This window comes from Colletotrichum lupini, chromosome 2 (assembly GCF_023278565.1).
Source record: "Colletotrichum lupini chromosome 2, complete sequence".
NCBI lineage: Eukaryota > Fungi > Ascomycota > Sordariomycetes > Glomerellales > Glomerellaceae > Colletotrichum > Colletotrichum lupini.
Window position 1 is genome coordinate 5,535,071 of NC_064675.1, and position 22,176 is coordinate 5,557,246.

Below are 22,176 nucleotides of genomic sequence, written 5' to 3' on the forward strand. Positions count from 1 at the left end.
CAAATCTTTGATAGAAGATTCTCCCCATTGCCTCGACTTGCCAACTCATAACCGCGACACATTCGATTTGACCAGTCGACCGCGACGCACCTGTAACCACAACGCGATCTAGTGCTTTATACCGCGAAGACAGCCCGCTATGTGGTGAGCCAAACGAGAACCCACAACCCCTGACCGACAAGCTAACATATCACCACAGCAAACACATTCTCAACGCGCAAGTCGCAATCAGGTCACCCTGCTGTGCGTCGAACCCCCTCTGCCCCTAACTTAAGCTACACCCGACTAATTTGATTGCCTTCCTAGGCAAAAAATGGTTCGACTGCGCCGAGTGTCACCATGAGCAGGAAAAGCACCCCCTGCTCCAGAGCCTTGAAATGGTCTTTGCTTGCAAGAAGTGCAAAAAGTGCTTCCGCAAAGACGCCCAGGAATTCGAAGATGCCGACGAATACTGCCCGCACTGCGACAACCACTTCGTCATTGAGGCAAAGACACCCAAGGCAGCCATCTCCGTTGAGGGCGAAGACGCGCGCAAGGACAGCCGCATGATCAAGGACGAGCGTGTCCGCCAAATCGCCGGACGCTCAATATTCGACCCAACAGACGATGCGGACAAGCTGGGCTAAACTGTGGGGGGATTTTAGCTGGTTTACGAGCATCAGTGTGGCAGCAAGCGATTTTATGGACACCGTTTTTGTAGATTTTCCACGGTCTAAAGGTGGTAATACATTGGTATTTGGTCAGATACCCTCATGAGTGTCGTCTATCCGCGAACCGCAACGCCTAGTCATTTCCTTACTCATCACCGTCACCCGAGCCCGAGCCTCTCGTGAGGATCGCCGCGCTTCCGGTGCCGGGTGTGCGTCCAGTCTTCTTCTTGGCCGCCTCCTCTTGCTTCTCTTGCTCGATGCTCTTGACGTGGTTCTCAATCTCCTCCACGGGCAGCATCTCAATCGTCTTGCCCGGTGCCATCAACGCGATTTCAATGTTCTTGGCTCCGGTCTGGACAACCTCGAGAAGAGACTTGATGGCGAGTCGGATGGTAGCCTCTCTGTCCATATCCTCCTTGTAGTTGCGCTCGAGGAACTCGCGAACGGTCTTGCTGGAACGGCCGATGGCGTTGGCTTTCCTGCAAGGTGTTAGCAGATGCACCGCATCGCATAGTATGAAGTAGTCGCTCGTACCATGCGGAGAAGATGCCAGAGGGCTCGGTCTGGTAAAGGCGGGGGACCTTGCTGCCGCTGTCGAACCCGACAATCAAGGTGCTGATACCAAAGGGACGGACACCACCACTCTGTGTGTACCGTTGCTGGACACCAGCAACGTACTTGGTCATGTACTCGATGGAGGCGGGGTCTTCAACGGTCAGTCTGTGGGACTGTGCCTCTAACCGCGCCTTGTCGACGAGGATACGAGCATCGGCGTTCAATCCGGCGAATGCCAGGCAGACGTGGGTGTCGAGGAGCTGAATCTTGGAGGGGGTAATTCGGGTATCTTGCAGCTTCATGGCTGATCGCTTTTCGCATCCGAGGACGACGACATCTGTACCCTTGACGCCGACCGCACACGTTCCTATGCCGACGATTAGCTGGTTCCGCCCTTGATTGCGGCGGGCAAGCGGCATTACCTCTCTTGACAGCTTCGCCAGCGTACTCGACCTGGAAAACGTGTCCATCAGGACTGACGGTGTCAGTTGGGGATCATGAATTGTTTCCGGGGCAGGGGCAACCGTGACGAACCTGAAGACTGTTTGCAGGTGCATGTTAGCTTGGTACAGTGGAGCTGGGGGGTAACAAGGAGGGGGCCCTTACCGGACAACGCTCTGTCGTATCCTGAAGCCATGGTGACTGACTGATTGAGGGACGGATTATCGGAGATATGTGTGGTGGTAAGTGGATTGACGATTTGCTTGGATGTTGTGGGACAATCGCCGTGGTTGAAGAGGTGCGGTCGGTCGAGGGTGGATGGAGTAGTGAGGTAAGGTAAGGTCAAGAGAGGCAGGCTGCAGGTCTGACGAAGCTTTGGCGCCTGCTGGCGTGGGAAAGGCTGAAAAGCTCCAGGAGCTCCTGCAGGGCCGGGGAAAGTCCGGGTAATGGTCACTCGAGCTTAGAGGTCTGTGCGCCTATCCGTATCACACCCGCCAGAAGCTCAGGCAAGCAGCAACGTCCAGGTTGTGTGTAAATGAGCACCTTCTGAATTACAAGTTCCCGTGCGTACCATTTTACTCATTCATGAACTACAAACTAGATGGGTTGCAATGTTCTTTTGACATCTCTAGATTTCGTTGAAGATCGGCTTCTACAACACACCTTTTAGTTTTCCATCACAATATTAACAATACATGGCAGGATATGGGGTGGCAGTCCACCGATATCCTCTACATCAGGTCGAACGTCAAATGTCCAGCGCTCTCGATTTTGATACTCTCAGAAATGCAATGCGCCTGCGCCAATTCATACCTTCCACCATGTTTTGATCGGACCCGTTACTCCCCTTTTCAATCGTCAGGCAGACGGAGCGAGTAGCCAGCTGGCTCAGAACCTGGCAATGTCGGCCCATGATCTGCTCTGCAGAACGTTGGCAATATCGTGACCTTTGGAGGTCAAACGCAGCCTGAAGCTCTCGCACCACATAATCTCGAGCTCGCCGTCCCTTGACGACGCATTGATCTCGCGATAGAACTCCATGGCCACGGCTAGTGGTGCAACCAACATGTCCGGCTGAACTGTTGTTGACAGCGCAAAGTCGAGTGCCCTGCAGATTCTTGACGCAAACTCCCGCCTCTGTTGGTACCTCCCCAGATTGATCTGCAGATTCGGAGGCAGATCCGGGTACATGTTGGGAAAGTCCTCGATGATAGGCTGGAAAATGGTGTGGTGCAGGCACTCGATGCAGCGGTGGAGGAGCAGCAGTGTCATCCAGTGGTACAGGAACATGACGGACGACGCACCGTCCTTGAAGGCAAAGTTGTCTGCAAAGGGTAGCTGCTGCGCATCTGGATCATCCGGCTCTTCTATCCAGTACGCATACGGGTGCTCGGCAGTAGGCGCGCGGGCGTACGACTCCCACTCCTCCAGCCTCCGTTCGATTTCCAAGCAGCTCTCCAACAGTTCCTGTGCCTTTAATCGACGCTGCAAGGTTGCAGCAAAGGGTACCGTTCGGTCGACGCGAGAGAAGATGCCAGGCAACCCGGCGATGATGTCAAAGAGCCTGTCGAGAAACGTCTTGGGGTGCTGTTCCCACGGTGTAGTGCACCATTCGAATGAAGAAAGAAACGTCGTCTTTCGGTGTAAGAGAGCGAGTATGATCTTGACACCAAGTCAGCTTTTTAGTTCATCCGCAGGGCCAACAACGCGTATCTTACAGCATTACACCTATATACCCTGACAAAATAGTGATGGGCTGGGAATTGACGAAATTGTTCCGGTCCAAGCTTCTTGACGACGTCCATATGCTCTTGGGGGACACTCCAGGGTGTCATGCCGTTGGTCACCAAAAAGGATGGATTTTGCTACAAGGATAGTCAGCACACGCTCTTCCGCGACGACCAACTGGCATCTCACCTCGAATAAAAATACGCAAAGACCTTCGGGGGCTCCGTTGTCATTCCCCGATGGCAGCAGACTGACCATGTTCTGCGCATTTAGGTCCATGTTGCAGCCGTTATCCCATGTCTCCATATCAACTGGTGAGTATGGCGGTAGGGCCATCCGGAACTTTACTTGGCTTTGCCCTTCGGGTCCCCTCAGGATGTTCTGGAACCTGGTGTGCAATGCCGCGATCTGTATCGAGTATACGACACCGTTGTCGGATACGGAAACCAAATCATCCCATGCCGGCATCAACGGTTCTGTCGGTACCAAGCGAGGAACCTCGTCCACGGTTTGGCTTCTCCTAGAACTCCTGGAAGAAGACGACTGGACTTGGCGGGGCGGGTGTGATGAGCAGCGGCCTGCGTCGTCTATGGTTGCGGTGATGAAGACCATTTCTCGTTCGTAGCCAGCACATTCGCGGCCGCTATCGATACACTTGCGGCAGTGTGGCCGTTCGTTATCGCACTAACCGTTGACATGTCAGCCCGCGGGGGGCGTTTTTTTGCTGTCGAAACGCCTTTAGAGTGCTTACCTTGACTCTTCGAGCCCTGCATGTCTCGCATCCCTTGTACTTGCCGCGGACTCCAACCATGTTGACAACTCGGACGTTTTGGTGAGAGACAGGTTGTTGCAAAGACAGAATGACCATAACCGATAATACTCTCTCGTCAAGACGAACAGGGAAGAAGACGTACTGGACGGTCGATATATATCACAATGGGGAGCCGCAAGGGGGAAGCAGGCATCAAACGGCCCCCAAGACTGAGAGGAGGGCGCGGATCAGTGAGCTTCTTACGTTGGCCATTACCGGAGAGGCTGTGGGACCCAAGGTAGGCCATACACTTGGCTTCAAACAAGCCCCCCTCGCGGGAGCCAGTTGATGGTGTGATGCAGCCTTACTACCGAAGGTGGACCGCGACAACGTATGAGACGGGACCAAGGGCGCGGGAATCACACATGGTCTGGTTCGCCCCGGGACGAATAAGACGACTGCGGCTGCGGTATGCAGTCAGGCGGCCCCGAGACGATCAACGAATGCGATGTCCGTTCTTGTCGTGGTCTCAGGCATGGTGCGGGTAGATTGCGCCGGGTGAGTTGCAGCCGAGATGCGATACCAGTAACATCTGGTGAATGAGTAGGTTGGGTGGAAGCAAAGGTGATGAGGCCATCTTTGCTCGTTTCCCCTTACACGAGGAGTGGAATCTAACCGATATCTAGGACATTCCTTTTTACAAAACCCAAACCTTGGAAGACAAGGCCACGAACGCAAATCAGTGGGCGAGACAGGCTGGAAGAGGAAAGTGAGCGTGATTTAGCACCGATTGTGTGCATTCGTATGTGTGAGATGCTCCGAGATGCCTCGGCCATTCAGAAGGGATCGTTGCACCCTGTCAATGCCACCCGCAGCAGGGAAGTAAGTACATACACGCAGAGACAGGCAGAATGACGGAGAGAGAGAGACTATCGATCGATGCTAATAAAAAGTGTAAACAAGATTGATGTCAACCGTCTCTGATCCCTCCGTCTCAGTCCAGTCCGATGAGACTACCTACCTATGGGTAGATGAGAACATTGTCCCCCGCGCGCGGATGAGTGCACGTTCCAGGCAAGGCCCCGTAGGGCTGCATGCCGTAGCAGACCGAACAGACAGGGGTTCGGCTCGGAGGTGCGACTTGCTCGAAAGAGAGCCCCACCCTCGGCTGGCGGAGCAGTCTGCAGGACGGGATGCTCTGGACGGTGTGATTGGCTGACACCGAGGCTGACGTCGGTGCGGCCGTTCCCCAAGTGCCGCGTCAAAGTAAAGCAGCAAATGAGAGCGCAGCAAAGCGAACAGCAGCCTTCGGTAGGGGGTGAGATTGTCGGTGCCCAGGGGCCGCCAGCACCTGTCACCACTCACCGTCAGCCAAACGGCGCACGGAAAGCCCGGTCGGTCCAGGGGGCCGCCGAGAGACATACATACACCAGGTTAAAAGGTAGTCGACAGGGGTACATATTACACTACTGTCTGCGGATTACATTACGGATATACAGTTGGGAGTTTACCAAGCAATTGAGGACTCACGCGAACCACCACCCCCAGAGACCCCAGAGACCCCAGAGACCCCAGAGACCCCAGAGACCCAGAGACGGAACCCTCTGATGATCACCACCGCGACCACCGGACCGGGAGTCGGTGACGACGCCATACCATTGGAGGGTTGCAGTTCAACACCTACCTCTCCAGGATCGGTGGGCTGGGACGTACCTCAGCCAATCGATTCGTTTTCTTGGTGATTTCACGAACCTGGTACCGCATATCACCCCATTCGTTTCGTTTTCTTTTCTACCTTTTCTTGGTGGATTTTCCCAGCCTAATGGTTATTACTGGGCGCTGCACGTCTGGCAGTCTAGCAGTCTAAGAACCTGGAACCCACCCCATGATGGATGACTTGGAGCTGTGAGATCGAGTCACCGGTATCCAAGGCTGCGGGGGCTGACTTGGAAAAACCGGACCGGAGCTCGGAACCTGCAAGAATCCCAACCTATAAAGCGACGAAAACTGCTGGCGGGGGCCTTGCGGCTGAAAGGCCTAGGGTCTGTGAGGTTGGGCTGTTCTTACAACTGACAGGTTCTGATCTATCCTTACACCACGTCTGCTTCCTGCTGCTGCTGCTGGCTCCTCGTCGCTCAAAAACATCCGATCTGAGATGGGAAGTGAGGTATTAGATCCTCTTGGCGAGATATTGAGAGGGATCGGAGTAGAGGGAGGCCTACCACGAGACACTGTACACACCGACCCCTTCCTCCCCCTCTCCGAGAGAATTGGCATTGGCTCACATCGGTTACCGTTGGTGTGAACTCCCGGTTTTTTTTTTTGGTATTATGAAGTACATTGATGTGATGATATCCTAACTAGTTTGAACAACCCTAAAAAGAATGATCCTGTCTCTTGTCTTCTCCGCACCGCCCGCCAGGTGAGACATACCAGGACAGATCTCAAGATATGTCCGGATTAGGAAGCATGTCTTTCCCTACTACACAACGAAATCTGGCTAGGGGGCGTTTTACAACTTGTCGTCACTTTTTTTTTTTTTTTTTTACGACAAGACAGAAAAAAGTTTTTTGCTTTCGTTATTACAAAGCAAGAAAAACTCGGTTGCTCGTATGGATGAGACGGAGGGTGGAAGAGCAAAGACGAGGGGAAAACGAGGTGTGGTGGGTGTAGATGAGTGGGATGATGTGGGCAGTGTGATTGCCTAGGTCAGTCACACACACACTCTCACACACCGAAAAAAGGTGACCATAGCCTAAGTGTGCCTTTTCCAACCCACCCGCACGCAACAAACCCGATCTTACGCGGGGGAACGGCGGACTTAGGTCCGGCTATCCTAGGCTATGTTCAAGATTTCACTGCCGCTGTTGCCCCCCTCGCTGTCTCTTTCCCTATGACTCCGTCCAGAGATGGATGTGGATGGGGGGGGGAATCGTAAATCTTGGCGCTTCCTTTAGATGTACTTGTATGGGTTCATGATGCCGTTCTAATTGGTTCAACGTCAGCATTCCTTCCAGGCGCCAGGCAGACGGGAGAAACCCCGTGATATGGGGGATTATGTTGAGTGTATAGTGTGTGATGGAGGAACCCGTTCCCCGGGGTGCCGGTCACGGTGTGGGGTGGGGGGAGGTTGCATGGGGGACGTAAGAGAGAAACGTGACGCAACGTTGTTGTCGGTGTGAGAAGAGAGAGAGAAACCAGACAGGGGTGGAAGTAAGAGTGAGATTTTTGATGACCAGATGGGAAGGGGAAAGCAAGCGGGGGAAGAGAGAGAAGAAGAATACGACGAGGAAGGCAGCCGTAAGGCGACAGGCAGGACAGAAGGCAAAGGTAAAAACTTACCGGGTCATAGAGGTTCTTAATCTGCTTCATGAGGCCGACCATGGTCTCGTTACGGCTGTAACCGATGAAGTTCTTCTTGGCCACGCCCAGGCCGTGCTCGGCGCTGATGCTGCCGTTGCGCGCCTGGATCCACTCGTACACGAACGGCTCGAGGACCTTTTCGATGCGCTTGTCGTACCGCCTCACGGCGACGTTGAGGTGCAGGTTCGAGTCGCCCATGTGGCCGTACCCGACGACCCCGATGGCCGGGAACTCGTCCGTGTCGCCCACGAGCCCGGCCTCCTCCATCTTGGCCTTTGTGTCCTCGACGAGCAGGTAGAGGTCCTTCAGGGGGATCGACACGTCGTACTTGTAGGTGCCGCCCCAGTGGCCCAGGCACTCTGGGATCCCCTCGCGCCAGCCCCAGAGCGCCTTGAGCTGCGTCTCGTCCTGCGCGAGCACGCCGTCCGAGACGATGTCGTTGGACATCACGTGCTCGAGGAAGCCCTCGAGCTTCTCGTAGTCGTGGTCGCCGTTGGAGCCGGACGTCTCGACGAGGCAGTAGAACGGGTGGGTGTCGCCCTCGAGGGGCCGCTTGTTCCCGCGCACGGCATGGACGAGGTCCTGGCTGCGGCCGTCCATGAGCTCAAAGGCGGAGAGGATCTCGCCGAGCTGTCCCTTTGCGGCCTTGAAGGCCTGCTGGGCCTTTTCGTACGACTCGAGGCCGAAGAAGGCGACGTTGACGGCTTTCGAGCGCTGCGGGCAGATGACGGAGGCCTTGGTGATGATGCCGATGGTGCCCTCGCCGCCGATGAAGAGCTGCTTGAGGTCGTAGCCCGTGTTGTTCTTGCGCAGGGTGCACAGGTCGTCGACGACGGTGCCGTCGGGCAGCACGGCCTCGAGGCCGAGGACGTTGCCGTGCAGGCTGCCGTAGCGGAGCAGGCGTAGCCCGCCGGCGTTGGTGGCGACGTTGCCGCCGACGTGGCAGGAGCCCTTGGCTCCCAAGTCGAGGGGGAAGATGTAGCCCTTGTCGGCGAGGTAGCTGTCCGCGGTCTCGAGGATGACGCCGGCGTCGACGACGAGGGTGCCGCTGACGTCGTCAAAGGAGCGGATCTTGTTCATGCGGCTCATGTTGATGACGATCTCGTCAAAGACGGGGACCGAACCGCCGACGAGACCCGTGTTGCCGCCCTGGGGCACGACGGCCAGCTTCTGCTCGTTGCAGTAGGCCAGGATCTTGCTCACCTCCTCCGTGGAGGCGGGCTTGACGACGAGGCGCGACTCGCCGCGGTACTTGCGCAGCCAGTCCTCGTTGAAGGCGGCCAGGTCGTCGGCGGCCTCGGTGGACACGCCGTCGACGACGCCAGAGGGGCCGAGGAGGTCCTTGAAGTAGGCGACGTGGGCGTCCGTCACCGCGGCGAAGCGGATGTCCCGCTTGATGTCCGGGTAGGCGGCTGATGTGAGCTTGATTTCCTTCAGACCGCCCCCGTCCGCCAGTCTCGCGGCCGTCGTCGTGATGCAACGGGTGGTGGCGACGGCGGCGCCGGCCGGAGCCGTGGATTGCCGCAAAACGCGCCGCCCACCGGCGGGCAGGAGGGATTGCCTCCGTGCCGCTGTCCGGAGCAGCGGCTGGATTCTTGATCTGGAGGCCATTGTGTGGCTGTGTGAGGGGAAGGGAAATTTGGACGCAAGGAAAGGAGAGGAGGACAAGAGACCAGCCGGGATGGGACGTGAGACTTTTGGTCTTTCTTGTTCTTTTTTTTTCGTCAGAAATTCCGGCGACCTGATGATTTCCAGGTTAGAAAAAATGCGAGCAGTGACAATTGGATGATAAAACCCCGATTTCGGCTTTAAAATCAACTTAAACCCCTGTGGAATTCCTCTACCAGGCAGTGGCTTTGGCGGAATTAGCAACCCAATCGCGTGACAAGTGCTGCTGAGCCGCCTGTAGCTGCAGCACCTTCCCGTCTCTCTACGGGGAAGCAGGCCCGATAATGTCATTCGGCCAAATTGAAATTTTCACCGTCGGCAAAGTTTGCAGGTTTGACCGAGAGTGCTGCTCACCACTTTATCCTCGCAACTTGCTTACCTTGTTTTCCTCGCTCACGTTGCCTGCAATCGATTCTTTATGAGAACGTCGGCACCAGACGAGTAGGAACTGAATATATCTGAAGATTTGCATGAGAATTACGCCTTTTTGACGACAAACTTTTAAGATCAAATGTTATCTCATCTCATCTCACTGACGGCATGTGCTTAGTCATCAACGCAACTGACCCATTCCTTGGATACTTACTCCATGTCATCTCCATGACGCCGACATCATTGAAGATGTCTGTAAACAGATTGACATTGATTCCGACGGCTGATCGACACTACTGCTCATATACCACAAAACCTAGTCAATTGATCAAGATCGTGTTGTTGCAATACAGAAACTGAGCTGCCATCTGGCAACGTCTCCATAGCAACTGTCGAGACACAGTAGCACCAAGGAACAAGGACAATCCTCGCAAGATGACGCTCGCCAGCATTTGCTCTTGCACGTCGAGTTCCGAGAGTACGGACTGTATGTCTCATCCTCACAGAATGACGGCGTATTGCGAAGCCATCTTTCTTCTCCTCAGCCTTTGTCTGGAATACTAGACAATCTGAAGGCCAAGTATCACAGAGAACACATCGTAGTTCCTTGGAAACCCGCGCAACGAATTGCTTTGCGCTACATGTCCTATGGCACATGCCCTCTGGTCTTAGCTCCCAGCAATTTACAAATTCCTCCCAAGCTTGGGACAAAACCTGGCCTCATCATTCTTCATCTCGAGCTGTTGTCTCGGCTAGGGCCGGGAAGGTGTCGCAATATGAGCCATGGCCGGGACGCACACACGCCAAAAGGGACCACTTGATCACATTTAGTAACCTTCCTGTCTTGCATCTGGTCTGCGAGGGGCTCAAGTCCACGAGACATTGGGCAGGCAGGCAGGGCGGCTAAACTTCAGTCGAAATTCAGTCCCTTTTGGTACCAGGTAGCGTGGTGGTGAAACTGAGAGACTTCAAGAGATCTGGGCTTGCACCGTCCTGGCTCATCTCCGTCCAATGTTCTTGACGCGATCCTCGTAAGAGTTACCGGGCTCTCATTCATGCACTCCTCTCAACGCCCATCCACTCACGAGCGGCCGTGAGCCTGTGACGGCCTTGGCTCGGGGTAGGTATGGTTTGACGGGTGATGTACACTATAGCGAGTGACACGCGCGGCGGGGTTGGGCAAACTTGTCAGAGGAATTCAGTTTGCAACGGTCTTCCGTCCCTCCCATTCGGGAGTGGCTGAGGGGCAAGAACGTTCCAAAGAACCCAAAGAAGGGCAGACAGACGGACGACCAGAACAGGGCCATGGGGCCTCGGGGATGGTTAGTTGAGGATCCAGGCGAATAGCATAAGATATGACCACAGAGCCTCCCCTTTTCTCTTGCAAACTGACTTATCCGCGACGATGGAGGGAATAGGACATTGCTCGCATGCCCTATTTGGGTATTCACGGCCACAATGGCATCCTTGGGGATCCCTGCCGATCAGCTCCAAGCATGATTGCATGCATGAGTGGCTTCGACAGTGAGTGGGACGAGGGTTGGGTGTGCGGGGACCCCTCTGCGGCCGGGGGCGATGACTTTCGAGGCCAAATGGTCCCCACGGTAGTGCTTGGGGTGCTTGCGAGCCCAGGAGGACAGGACGAGACTCGACCGGCGACTCGTCGAAGGGTTCATTTATTTAGCGGCGGGATCAACGAAAGGGGAGCGATCCTGATCGTGGGAAGTGGAGAGGGGACGGCGGGAGACAGGCTCTTGTTTCAGAGGCGATGGCGCGCCTGGGGGAGACCTCGCATCTCTCCTGAATGCCCTGGGGGTGTGTGAGTGTGAGTGGCCGCGCGACGTCTTTCGTCTGTACTTGTCTTGGGCCCTTTTTTGTTCAACCAAGGTACCTTGCTTGAGTTGAGGCGAGGGTTAAGAAAGAGGTGGTCTTTGTCTGATGGCGTATATATATAATATGTGTGTGTGTGCGCGCGTGTGTGGGTGGACGGGATGGTATTAAACAACGAAGGGCTCCCCCTATTCGGCCAAAGTAGGTATGCATTGATTGTCCCGTCTCTTTTTGAACTGTCCAGTTTGAAGCATCGTCAGTTGTTTTGTTTCTTCGATTACATGAGTCCATGAGTCCATGACCAGATCTGTTGTACCTGACTTGGACTCGCAAACCCAAAAGAGCAACTCGATTTAAATTAACGACGATCTCGAATGCCATTCTCGGCAGTTCAGTGGTTATCGATAAGCCAAAGTCGCTATCGAATCCCGGCGCCTGCAGCGGACGAGCGCTGCCAATCGACTTAGCGAGCCACTAGAATTGTCCGAAATGACGTCCACCGTCGACCGTCCTCAGGGGGCGCGCCCACTGTCGGGCGCCAATCTGCCCGGCAACGTAGGGTGCAACGAGGAATTCCCCGACTTTTGTTTACACCACGACCACCACTCGGCCGGCAGCCAGGCGTCCACATCTTCACCCGCATCCACGACCCCTACCACCCCGACCACCGCCGAGCGCCCGTTGTCGTCTGCCTTCTCGACAACGTCCGAAAACACATCCTCCCCCGCCTCCTCTACCGCCTCACGCGTCCGTACAGACAGCGGAGCCAGCACCAACACAAATTGCTCCCCCAGCCCGAGAAGCAGACGAGACAAGACCGAGCTACAGGCCGCCCGCCTCCAGAGATCGGGGAGCAGCAACCTCGCACTCGCACGCAAGAGCAGCGTAGCCAAGAAGAACCGATTCCGTTCCGCCACAGGCTCCTCGCCCGCATCCGCCCTCGCCGCCGTCGAGCCGCCGCATGATCAAGGCCTGACGAGGATGGCTTTTGCGGAACAGCAGAAATGGATCACGGTCCAGCAAAAGACCTTTACAAAATGGTACGACGGACCCCATCAAGTCTTTGCGGGAGGGACAGCGGAACATCGACAACCACTCACCCTCCCCCACCCCCAACCTGGCAGTTTATCTGCTGGGTGCTACAACGATCATGAACTGACTTTTGCGTTTCTTTTTACTTTAGGATGAACACCAAATTGGAGGCTCGATCGCTCGAAGTAAAAGATCTCGTGACTGATTTGAGTGACGGTGTAAGTTGGACCCCTATTTTTCCACTGGTCTGCGGGGTTCGCTTGGCTTACAGAATTCTTCGCCCAACAACAGGTCCTCCTCATCCACTTGCTAGAATGTCTATCCAACGATACCCTCGGACGCTATGCGTCCAAGCCGAAACTTCGCGTACAACGATTCGAAAATGCAAACACGGCCCTCGACTTCATCAAGGGCCGCGGCATCCAAATGACCAACATTGGTGCCGAGGATGTCGTCGACGGAAACAGAAAGATCATTCTCGGCCTGATATGGACGCTCATTCTGCGCTTCACCATTAGCGACATCAACGAAGAGGGCATGACGGCCAAGGAGGGACTGCTGCTGTGGTGTCAAAGAAAGACGGCCTGCTACGACGAAGTGGACGTCCGCGACTTCAGCGGCAGCTGGAACGACGGACTCGCCTTTTGCGCCCTGTTGGATATTCACAGACCAGATCTGATCGACTACGACGCGCTAGACAAGTCGGACCGCCGCGGCAACATGCAGATGGCCTTCGACATTGCGCACAAGGAGATTGGCATTCCCAAGTTGTTGGATGTTGAGGATGTGTGCGACGTTGCAAAGCCTGATGAGAGGTCGCTGATGACGTACATCGCCTACTGGTTCCACGCCTTTTCTCAAATGGAAAAGGTGGAAAACGCAGGCCGCCGTGTAGAAAAGTTTGTGAACAACATGGCCGGCGCCTGGGATATGCAAAGCGCGTACGAAAGGCGGATGAGGGAGCTTCTGAGGCAGATCAAGGAGCAGATTGAAAAGTGGCAGCAGGCCAAGTTTGAGGGCACATACGCCGACGCAAAGGCCCAGGCGAACGAGTTTGCGGCGTACAAGCGAGGGAAGAAGAGAGACTGGGTTGCTGAAAAGAGCGAGCTTGCCACTCTGCTAGGCAACATCAAGACGAAGCTGGGCACATACAGACTGCGGCCGTATGACCCTCCACCAGAGTTGTCCCTCGAGACGATGGAGAAGGACTGGGCCGGCTTGTCACAAACGGAGATGAAGAGGGCGCAGTTGATCAACGAGACCATCAGAGAGTGAGTGTCCCCTGTATGCGATCTTGCGTATTCTAGTACTAACCCTTTGGCAGCATCAAAAACGCATTACGCAAGTCGTTCGCCGACAAGGCCAACGACTTCGCCATGGCGTTGAACACCATGCAACTGGCAATCTCAGGCCTGGACGGCGACGTCGAGGACCAGCTCCACCACGTCCGCAAGCTCAGCGACAACCTGCCGCCACTGGACAAGTACCTCGATACCATCGCCGCCGTGGACGCCAAGTGCCAAGAGGCCAACATTGAGGAGAACGACTTCACAATCTACACCTACGACGAGCTCGTCTACGAGCACAGCCTCGTCAAGTCGTCGGTGCAGAAGAAGCTCGCCTTCCTCGACAACCAAATGGTCGCCCGCAACATGACCAACCTCACGCCCATCCAGCTCGAGGAGTTCGAGTCCGTCTTCCGCCACTTTGACCGCGACGACACCAACTCGCTCCAGGAGCTCGAGTTCAGCGCCGCCCTCGCCTCCTTGGGCCTCGTCTTCTCCGAGGACGAGATGCACGACTACTTCATGGACACGTCACACGGCCGCGACCACGTCACGTTTGAGCAGTTTATCCGCTTCATGGTCGACGTCACCGAGGACCAGAATACCGCCGAGCAGGTCTTCCAGTCCTTCCGCGAGGTCGCCGACGGGAAGCCCTACGTCACCGAGATGGACCTCCGCCACTCCCTCGTGCCCGACGAGGTCATTGACAAGCTCATTGAGATCATCCCGCCGCACAACGGGCCCGATACCTCTGAGGATAGGGGCATGCCGCAGTACGATTACATTGCGTTCATGGACAAGCTCATCAGCGACGAGAAGGGGGGCGCCGGGGCGGGCGTGCCCAGCGGCGTCTTGCAGGAGCGCACGAACCGTACTAGTATGTTGCCGCCCAAGGAGTCCAAGATGAACGGGAACCATTGAGGGATACGAGAAGGCAGTACATATGAAAAAGAAGTAAAATTCAAATAAAACTAAAAAAACAAGAACAAAAAGGTGGGAAAAGGACAAATTTTGCAGGAACGCAAAATAGTAAAACATGAAAAAACCAACACCAACACACGAGAAACCACCTCCGCAGCCGCAGGCCATGGTCGGGTTCGATAGGGGACGGGTTGAAGGGTTCAACGGCAGAACGGGGGTGGGCAGGCTTCTTCTCTTCTCTCTCTCGCAAAAACACAACCCACACCAGGCAAATTTCCTTTTATTCCACTTTTAACTATAACGGCACCCCATCAAGCGAGCAGGCAGGCAGGCAGGCAAAGCAAGGCAAAGCAGAGAAAAATAAAACCAAATCTTCAAAGACGATAAAATACATCATGGACGTTTCCGTCCCATATCCGTCCATGTATGATTATGTGATACACCGCGACCACTGTGAAGTCCATCTCATCTTGGCATGCCGACTTGGTATATATCGCGCGTGTTCGCCGACGATCTCCGTTTTGTCAAGAGCCGGCCGTGACTTTCGCGCTTGATTTCCTTTCGCGGGGTCGGGGTCGAGAAGCGTCGTTGCGCTTGGCGGGGCAGGTTGCTTGATTCGGGACTCTGATCCGAGCAGCACCATGCGTTTCGTTGTACTTTGTTGGATGCCTTCGTAAGTTGACATTCCGGTTTACCTTTCCGCTCTACTTTGAAACTATTCATGGGCGGATAGGAGAGAAATAAGGTCGGATAGACATGTGGGTTTGTTGCTGCCGCTTAGAAAAGCATGTTACACGTTGTTTTTGACGCAATCTAGCATTGTGATGGGATACGCTCGCCTCATTCTCTCGCCATCTTCACTTTGACAGAGGCACTGGTCCATGTTCACTCTGTCGTCTGGCTGTTTCGACGGTCTGCCAGCGCCAGCCAGTGCTCTTATACTTCCAGCCTACTTCAATCGCAACGGTTAATTATGCCTATCCAGTTTACTTCGAGAGGGTACCGTCAAATGCGACTGTATGAATCGCTCATTTCGCTGGTATCGCGGCGGAGGAAGGAGTCAGCTAGACTGAGTTGGGATCACAAAAGTCGTGGCTAGCAGAAACACACAGTCAATTTAGTCCGACGGCATTAGTAGTCAAAATAACCGGTGCCTTGCAGAAACTTCCCGCAGACGGTCCCACGTGGAATATCTCTTTTCCATTGTGTAGTGTGTGTGTATATTTGTACCTCTTTGTGCGTGTATTCGGCCTGCTCTCGAACACGACCCTCCAAGTCCCAGTTGCCTCCTCTCCCCCTGCTTGATAGGACGTCGAGCTCTGGCACAACCGTACTCACATGGCTTGCCAGACTTTTGTTTGCAGAAGACAGTAATATAAAAAATCAAAACGCCATTGTCCAGTATGCTTATCCATATCCCACAGGAATCCTACAAATGAGTGCAGCAAGCTTTGTCTAGGCCGTATCTTATCTCTTCACGTTTCTTCTAACCACCTCTCTCGTTTCGTCACTTGGACCCCTCAAAGGCCCCCATGTCCTTGAGTGTAGTAGCCAGCCGTCGGTAGTCGCGCAGCAATTCGAGAACCTCGCCAATCTTCAGGTCGCCGGGGTTCTGCATCTCCATGAAGCGCTTGTTCGGCGGGCTGATCTTTGGTATCTGCTTGGGCGGCAATGCAGCTGCAATATCAGGGAAAGCCTGCGAAAGTCAGTACATGGTGTTAATGTTGGAGATCAAAGTACGTACGCTTGCAAGGTCGCCGCCGTCAGCTACCTTGGTAGCCGGGCCATCCTTGGTCATATCTTTAGGTACTTCCTTCGCCGCAATGGGCGTGGATGCGGTCCGGCTCAGACCTCTGATCATGCTCATACCGGAGAACCTGGAGAACGAATTGCCAAAGTTCCTCACTGAGTCCAGAGGGTTGGTTGCGTTTCCAGGAGATGGCGTCGGCAGATCTTTCTCCCCTTCTTTGGCAAAGAGCACCTTCCTCGAGCTGTTGACGCTTCGCGAGCTATCTGCGCTATGGTCTCGACTGACTTTGCGTCCACCGATGAGGTTGAGCACCTTATCCTCGCGGACCGGGGGCCGGCGAGTAGATTCGGCCTCTTCTGTGCCATGAACCGAGCTGGCACCGCTGACGGACCCTTCCTCCTCAGGAGGCGGGGTGCTCATCAGCTTTCGAGCATCATCGAGCGTCTTGGGCACGACGAGCCCCTGGCCTGATTCGGTGGGAGTGCCCTGTGTCTCGCGCAACTTGCCGACCAAGAACTTGTAGCTATCACCCAAACTAGTCGAGATCGTCTTTATATGCTGATCGGCTGTGTTGAGCACGGCGTCACTTGCGGCACCAATGGCCTGAGCAGGCGTGTTGACGAGCTCGCTCAGTCTTCTATTCCGAGCTTGAACCGCAGCACGCAGCCCGGCCGATGCGGAAGGCGACGCAGGCGGTCTCGTTGGCGTGGCATTGCCAGAGTCGGTCTCCACCGAAGGATCCGCCGTTACCGTCAGTCCAGGCGGGAACGCCGGAGGGAATGTCTCAGCCCGCGGAGTGCCCGGCTGGCTGATACCTCTGGCAGGACCTTGGGGCAACTCATCGGCCCTCAGTGTAGACAGATCGACCGTCTCCAAAAAGCTGATGGCTGCTTCTAAATTCGTCAAGCAGTATGCGGCCTCGCCCGTCAATTTCGGCTCCCATCTAAAGTGCTGAATAAAGTGCAGGTCGCTAATAACGTTGAGATGTTCAGGAGGAAGCGTGATGAGGGTGAAGATGAGCATAGGCATAATCTCATCTGCGGATGCAGACGGGTGGAATTGCGCCAGAGTCTCGACAATATCCTTGTGTGCCGCTTTCAAGTGGTGTACCTTACCGAGCGGGTATCGCTTCTCATTCATGAGAATCAAGTCTCTTCTAGCCTGCTCAAGCGATTTCTTGATCTCTTCAACCTTTTCCGCAGCGGCTTCGGGTGTCTGAGATGCATCGTCGCCAAGATCGATTCCCAGGTCGGCCGGTCCAATGCCGACCAGCGCGAGTGCTGCGGTCTTTGATCGCAGCTTTGAATCCTGCGCTTCGTCCTGGGTGCTCTTGTGGCGGTAGATCTTGTCGTAGATACCTTCGCACAGCCTGCGCTCCACTGCCTCCTCGATGATGCCACGCTTGGCTTCGATTGCTTTCCGCGCCTTCTTCTTGTTGGCGAGTTCTTCGGCAGTAATCATCTGCTGCTCCGGCTCTGGTTTGGGGAGATTTTTGGGTTTATCCTTGCTTCCGAGGGAAGCCGCCTTGGCTCGAAGCCTGCTAGCTGTGGAGACCTTGGATGACGCGGACGGCGCAGGCGATGCATCCCGATTATGCCGTGTGATCAGACTAGAGATATGTGTGTTGACGTGTGTGGATGCGGTTTCGTAGAAACTCTGGAATAATGCAGAAACATTGTCAATGGTCAAAGGCGCGGGATGACTTTTCGAGCTGAGAGTCTCGACGAAGCTATCCGCGGTCAGTAAATGACGTGAAGCCGAAAGAGGATGGTGCGCCATACCTGTCAGTCAGACTAACTAGTTCAATTGGAAGCTCACCCAGGTCCACAGAGCCTCTGCCGTCGAACCCATCGTCGTTATCTGTTGACGGCCTTCCAGCAGTCTCGAAAGCATCAGGGCCCTCGGGCTCGTCTGCTGGCTTCTGCTGGACCTTGCTGGCTACGGTCGTCGTCGTCGTTGTTGTCGTCGTCGTCAACGGGTCGGCCGCAGTCCCATTCTGGAATGTTTGAGCTCGTTTCGGGACTCGGAGAGGATCGCTGTCTTCGCTCTGGCGAGTGAAGGAAGGCGCCCGTATCGTATTTGGACGAGCTGCTGGGGATTTGGAGGGGCCGGTTGACGCCATAGTTTCGACGATGCTGGAAGCCATTTCCTTGGTCAGTTTGACTTCGTGGAGATGAAAAAGAAGGGATTTTCAGGCGCCGACTTGGGGCTGACAAGCAAACGTACCTGGTCTGATGTTGTCAAGGCGGCATTAAGTAGTGGAAGCGATCTTGAAACCCGATATCAGAGGAAAGAGATCCCTGGTTGTAGCACGCGGGACAGATTTATGCCATAAATGGAGTAGGAGAACAGGGATGATGGCTCGTAAGATGGCCCAAGATGGCAGCTATGTTTCTATTCGCATCTCTAACAAAATGATGTCAGTGCCGTAGATGGGTGCACGGGGTGCCTTGTGCCAGCGCAAAGCAAAGAAGAGGGCGAGGACGGGGCGAGAGAGCAATGAGGTTTTGAGGATTGTTGGTCTTTGAGCAGCTTGAGAATAGGCCGTTCCCGTGAAAGGAAGGTAACGCAGGTAACCAACCGAGCATGCCAGCTATGGTCGGTAAGGAAGACAAGTTGACAAGGTAGCTCCCGCCATGCCCCCGCTCAAGTTTTATTGGAAGCCCACAGGTGTCATCTGCAGACGGATCCGACCTTCAGTGCATGCATGTGCTGGGGGGCACGAGGAGGACTGACAGCGGATGTCTTAGCCTCAGGGCCTGATAGCAACTGTAGCTACCTTAATGTAGGTAGGTACGAATGCTCTGTACTCTGTACTTTGGGGCTTGGTCTTGATTCCTGGATTCCAATCAGTGATGGGCCCATTCTAGTACCTTGCACAACGTACCTTGTTCCGAAGCATAAATGGTGCCTCGGAATGTCATCAATGTTGGGCGTATTATCCATGGCAGCAACCCGGACGGGTTGCGACGGGATCGTTGAGTAGCCGAAGGTCCGCTGAAGATGCCCCTCGATGGTCCCCCAAAGTGGCGTGGAACGGTGGATGCCAGGCACCAGGCAGCTTCGGATACAGAAGGCATGCGCGCTATCTGAGGGGACATTGGTCACATGCTGGTGCGGGTATCCCTGGTTGCGCCTTATCGGGGGACATGAGACTATAGGTACCCGCCCAGGGTAGCTGTTAAGCCGGCTGCAGTCTTGACGACATAAAGTCTTAACGCAGATCCGGAGGCGGAGACCTTTTGGCGCAGGGACTGGGTTATCGGGCCTGATCTGTGCACTCTCCGCGAGTCGGAGGCAACGTAAACAGCGCCAGCGTCGTCCACCTGATGCTGTCATAACTTGGGGCACGTTGTCTGCGCATCTCAACGTCGGCATCATTGATCCTCCTGTACTCATCTACCTCCACGCGTCGCCTTCCGCGAGACCCAACCTCTCGTTGCTTTCGCTCCCTACTCTTCGTCAACCATTATTCCTGGATGCGACTTCTTTTTCTTGTGTCTTGAGACAACCATGAGACTCAAATTAGGGCGAGGGGGCCAGTGTAGCTCTGCTGGCAGGGTTACGGCACAGCTGCTCTTATCGTTCCTCGCGGTATCGCCGACTCTAGCTTCCGTTGGGGAAGTGCCAAACAACGACGAGGCCGTCCTTCAACCAGGACCTTTACTTCCACCCAGCACCGCACAACCCAACACGGGCGAACACATATTTACATTACGACACATTTTCCACCATGGAACATATCGGCATCCTCAGCTGCACCGACGCAAGGATGTCCGCCACTCCGACGGCGCCGATAACCAGGTCTGGCTGGCGGAGGAGGACGGATACAAGAGGGAAAGGGTGATGCCTCTGAAGGCCCAGAGCACGCCTCTCAAGATCGAGCGCATGGTTGATCGTCGGCCGTCTGTCGTTGATCCCATGGTCACCGAAGCTCGTCAGCGCGGCTATGTCAACATCATGTCGCCATCCGATTGGACTACCGACGAGGTCCCCGGACCCAACGTCACGGACAAGGCCACGGTTATCAGCCTTGCCATCATGGCTGCAAACGCTTACATTGAAGAGGAGGGCAAGGCGGACTGGGAAGAGGTCGGCAGCGGCTACAATAGGAGCGCTGATTTCGGATGGGAGGGTGACGGACTCCGGGGGCACATCTGGGCGGACGAGACGAACTCGACTATTGTTATTGGCCTCAAGGGAACTTCTACGGCCATCTTTGACGGAGAGGGAACCACCACCAACGACAAGGTCAATGACAACCTCTTCTTCAGCTGCTGTTGTGCTCAGCAGGGGCAGTGGACCTGGCATCAAGTGTGCGACTGCGCCACATCCACCTACTCATGCAACAACACCTGCGTCGTGCAAGCGCTCAAAGACGAGCACCGATACTACACGGCGGCCAAGGAACTGTACTCGAACGTTACCGAGCTGTTCCCCGACTCCAACATCTGGCTGTCGGGCCATTCTCTCGGGGGCGCAGTCAGCTCCCTCCTGGGCCTGACCTACGGTATTCCCGTCGTGACCTTTGAGGCCGTGCCAGAGGCGCTCGCCGCCAGCAGACTGGGACTGCCTGTTCCTCCAGGATACGATCAGATGCTTCACCAGGCTCGCACAGATACCGGCGCCTTCCATTTTGGTCATACGGCAGACCCCATCTACATTGGGACCTGTAATGGTGCTACTGCGACGTGCTCCTTTGCTGGGTATGCCATGGAATCGGCCTGCCATTCTGGACTTGAGTGCGTTTATGACGTTGTGGCCGACAAGGGATGGAGAGTCGGCATCGGAACCCACAAGATCCGATCTGTGATCCACGATGTCATCATGAAGTATGACACGGTCCCAGAGTGCAAGGCTACGCCCGAATGCCGCGACTGTGCCAACTGGAAAATGTATGAGAGCAACGGGACCGAATCGACCACGACGTCCAAGTCCTCGACAACATCGAAGACGCGTACTCGGACAGCCACCTGCCAGACGCCGGGCTGGTGGGGTTGCTTGGATGAGACCACGACGACGCCGGTTACCACTACTACTTCCACGTCGACCACGTCCACTTGTAAGACCCATGGCTGGTTTGGATGTAAGGACGAGACGACCACGACTACGACCACTTCGTCTTCAACTACGACTACAACAACGACGACTACTTGCAAGACACCTGGATGGTTTGGCTGCAAGGACAAGACTACATCGACCACGAGCACGACTTTGTTCCCCGGCGCAACCCCGTCTCACACCATCACTGCCGCGCCCACGGCCACCCCGACATCAGCGCCCACCAAAGCACCCCCTTCAGATCCTTGCTGCAATAAGAGGTACTGGTTCGGATGGTGTAAAGAATGGACCCAGGCGGGCGAGAGCTGGAGTGAGGAGATGTGATTTGCATAGGTCCGGATTTACCTGTACTTTTGGGTTGAAAGGGATGCGGGAGCATTACATGAATTAACAGGCGGCGTTTGGTCATGGGAACGGAGTACACATAGGAGCTGGCAATGCCAGCCACAGATTAGCAATTACACGTCATAGGAAACTATGCAAACAAGCTTGGAATATAGAACATCATATCAGGGTCTCATCTGCAATGATAAGTTGACATATATGGTGTTGGCAGGTTTACCTTACCTTAGGCAGCCGTGGCCGGTCGCCTCAAGAAATCGGGTGACGGCGCACGGAGGTAACACCCCCTAAGCCCCACTGAGGGACTTGGGGCCGTTGGTTGCTGCCCGCTGCCCGCTAACTCCCGATTCGCTTGTAATTGGTACCTTGCCGGAAGGTGGTTCTAGGAAAGTCGAATTGTCAGACGTCACAAGTGCCGCGACGTCC

General features: G+C 55.1%; 7 protein-coding genes across 7 annotated transcripts; 4 read left to right on the forward strand and 3 right to left on the reverse strand.

Moving 5' to 3' along the window:
• Positions 1 to 139: 139 nt before the first annotated feature.
• Positions 140 to 626, forward strand: CLUP02_03995 (CHY zinc finger; the record flags this gene model as incomplete). Its single annotated transcript, XM_049283012.1, has 3 exons — positions 140 to 144; positions 200 to 243; positions 307 to 626. The coding sequence occupies 3 exons, from the start codon at positions 140 to 142 to the stop codon at positions 624 to 626; spliced, it is 369 nt and encodes a 122-aa protein (XP_049140155.1).
• A 169-nt stretch (positions 627 to 795) lies between these two features.
• On the reverse strand, positions 796 to 4,185 carry CLUP02_03996 (uncharacterized protein; the record flags this gene model as incomplete). Its single annotated transcript, XM_049283013.1, has 12 exons — positions 796 to 1,129; positions 1,185 to 1,572; positions 1,628 to 1,680; positions 1,740 to 1,746; positions 1,812 to 2,066; positions 2,138 to 2,192; positions 2,328 to 2,377; positions 2,460 to 2,541; positions 2,577 to 3,308; positions 3,365 to 3,511; positions 3,564 to 4,058; positions 4,126 to 4,185. The coding sequence occupies 12 exons, from the start codon at positions 4,183 to 4,185 to the stop codon at positions 796 to 798; spliced, it is 2,658 nt and encodes an 885-aa protein (XP_049140156.1).
• Positions 4,186 to 4,234: 49 nt separating this feature from the next.
• CLUP02_03997 (uncharacterized protein) lies at positions 4,235 to 6,279 on the forward strand (the record flags this gene model as incomplete). Its single annotated transcript, XM_049283014.1, has 10 exons — positions 4,235 to 4,423; positions 4,488 to 4,663; positions 4,733 to 4,789; positions 4,851 to 5,007; positions 5,129 to 5,304; positions 5,352 to 5,523; positions 5,625 to 5,762; positions 5,818 to 5,970; positions 6,036 to 6,167; positions 6,202 to 6,279. The coding sequence occupies 10 exons, from the start codon at positions 4,235 to 4,237 to the stop codon at positions 6,277 to 6,279; spliced, it is 1,428 nt and encodes a 475-aa protein (XP_049140157.1).
• Positions 6,280 to 7,078: 799 nt separating this feature from the next.
• On the reverse strand, positions 7,079 to 9,099 carry CLUP02_03998 (FAD linked oxidase domain-containing protein; the record flags this gene model as incomplete). Its single annotated transcript, XM_049283015.1, has 2 exons — positions 7,079 to 7,111; positions 7,468 to 9,099. The coding sequence occupies 2 exons, from the start codon at positions 9,097 to 9,099 to the stop codon at positions 7,079 to 7,081; spliced, it is 1,665 nt and encodes a 554-aa protein (XP_049140158.1).
• Positions 9,100 to 11,847: 2,748 nt separating this feature from the next.
• CLUP02_03999 (uncharacterized protein) lies at positions 11,848 to 14,597 on the forward strand (the record flags this gene model as incomplete). The annotated part of the gene is made up of 4 exons (XM_049283016.1): positions 11,848 to 12,398; positions 12,542 to 12,608; positions 12,682 to 13,661; positions 13,715 to 14,597. 4 exons carry the CDS (start codon positions 11,848 to 11,850, stop codon positions 14,595 to 14,597), a joined length of 2,481 nt encoding a protein of 826 aa, XP_049140159.1.
• Positions 14,598 to 16,104: 1,507 nt separating this feature from the next.
• CLUP02_04000 (uncharacterized protein) lies at positions 16,105 to 18,493 on the reverse strand (the record flags this gene model as incomplete). The annotated part of the gene is made up of 3 exons (XM_049283017.1): positions 16,105 to 16,293; positions 16,342 to 18,003; positions 18,146 to 18,493. 3 exons carry the CDS (start codon positions 18,491 to 18,493, stop codon positions 16,105 to 16,107), a joined length of 2,199 nt encoding a protein of 732 aa, XP_049140160.1.
• Positions 18,494 to 19,860: 1,367 nt separating this feature from the next.
• CLUP02_04001 (uncharacterized protein) lies at positions 19,861 to 21,732 on the forward strand (the record flags this gene model as incomplete). The annotated part of the gene is made up of 1 exon (XM_049283018.1): positions 19,861 to 21,732. One exon carries the CDS (start codon positions 19,861 to 19,863, stop codon positions 21,730 to 21,732), a length of 1,872 nt encoding a protein of 623 aa, XP_049140161.1.
• Between the last annotated feature and the right edge of the window lie 444 nt (positions 21,733 to 22,176).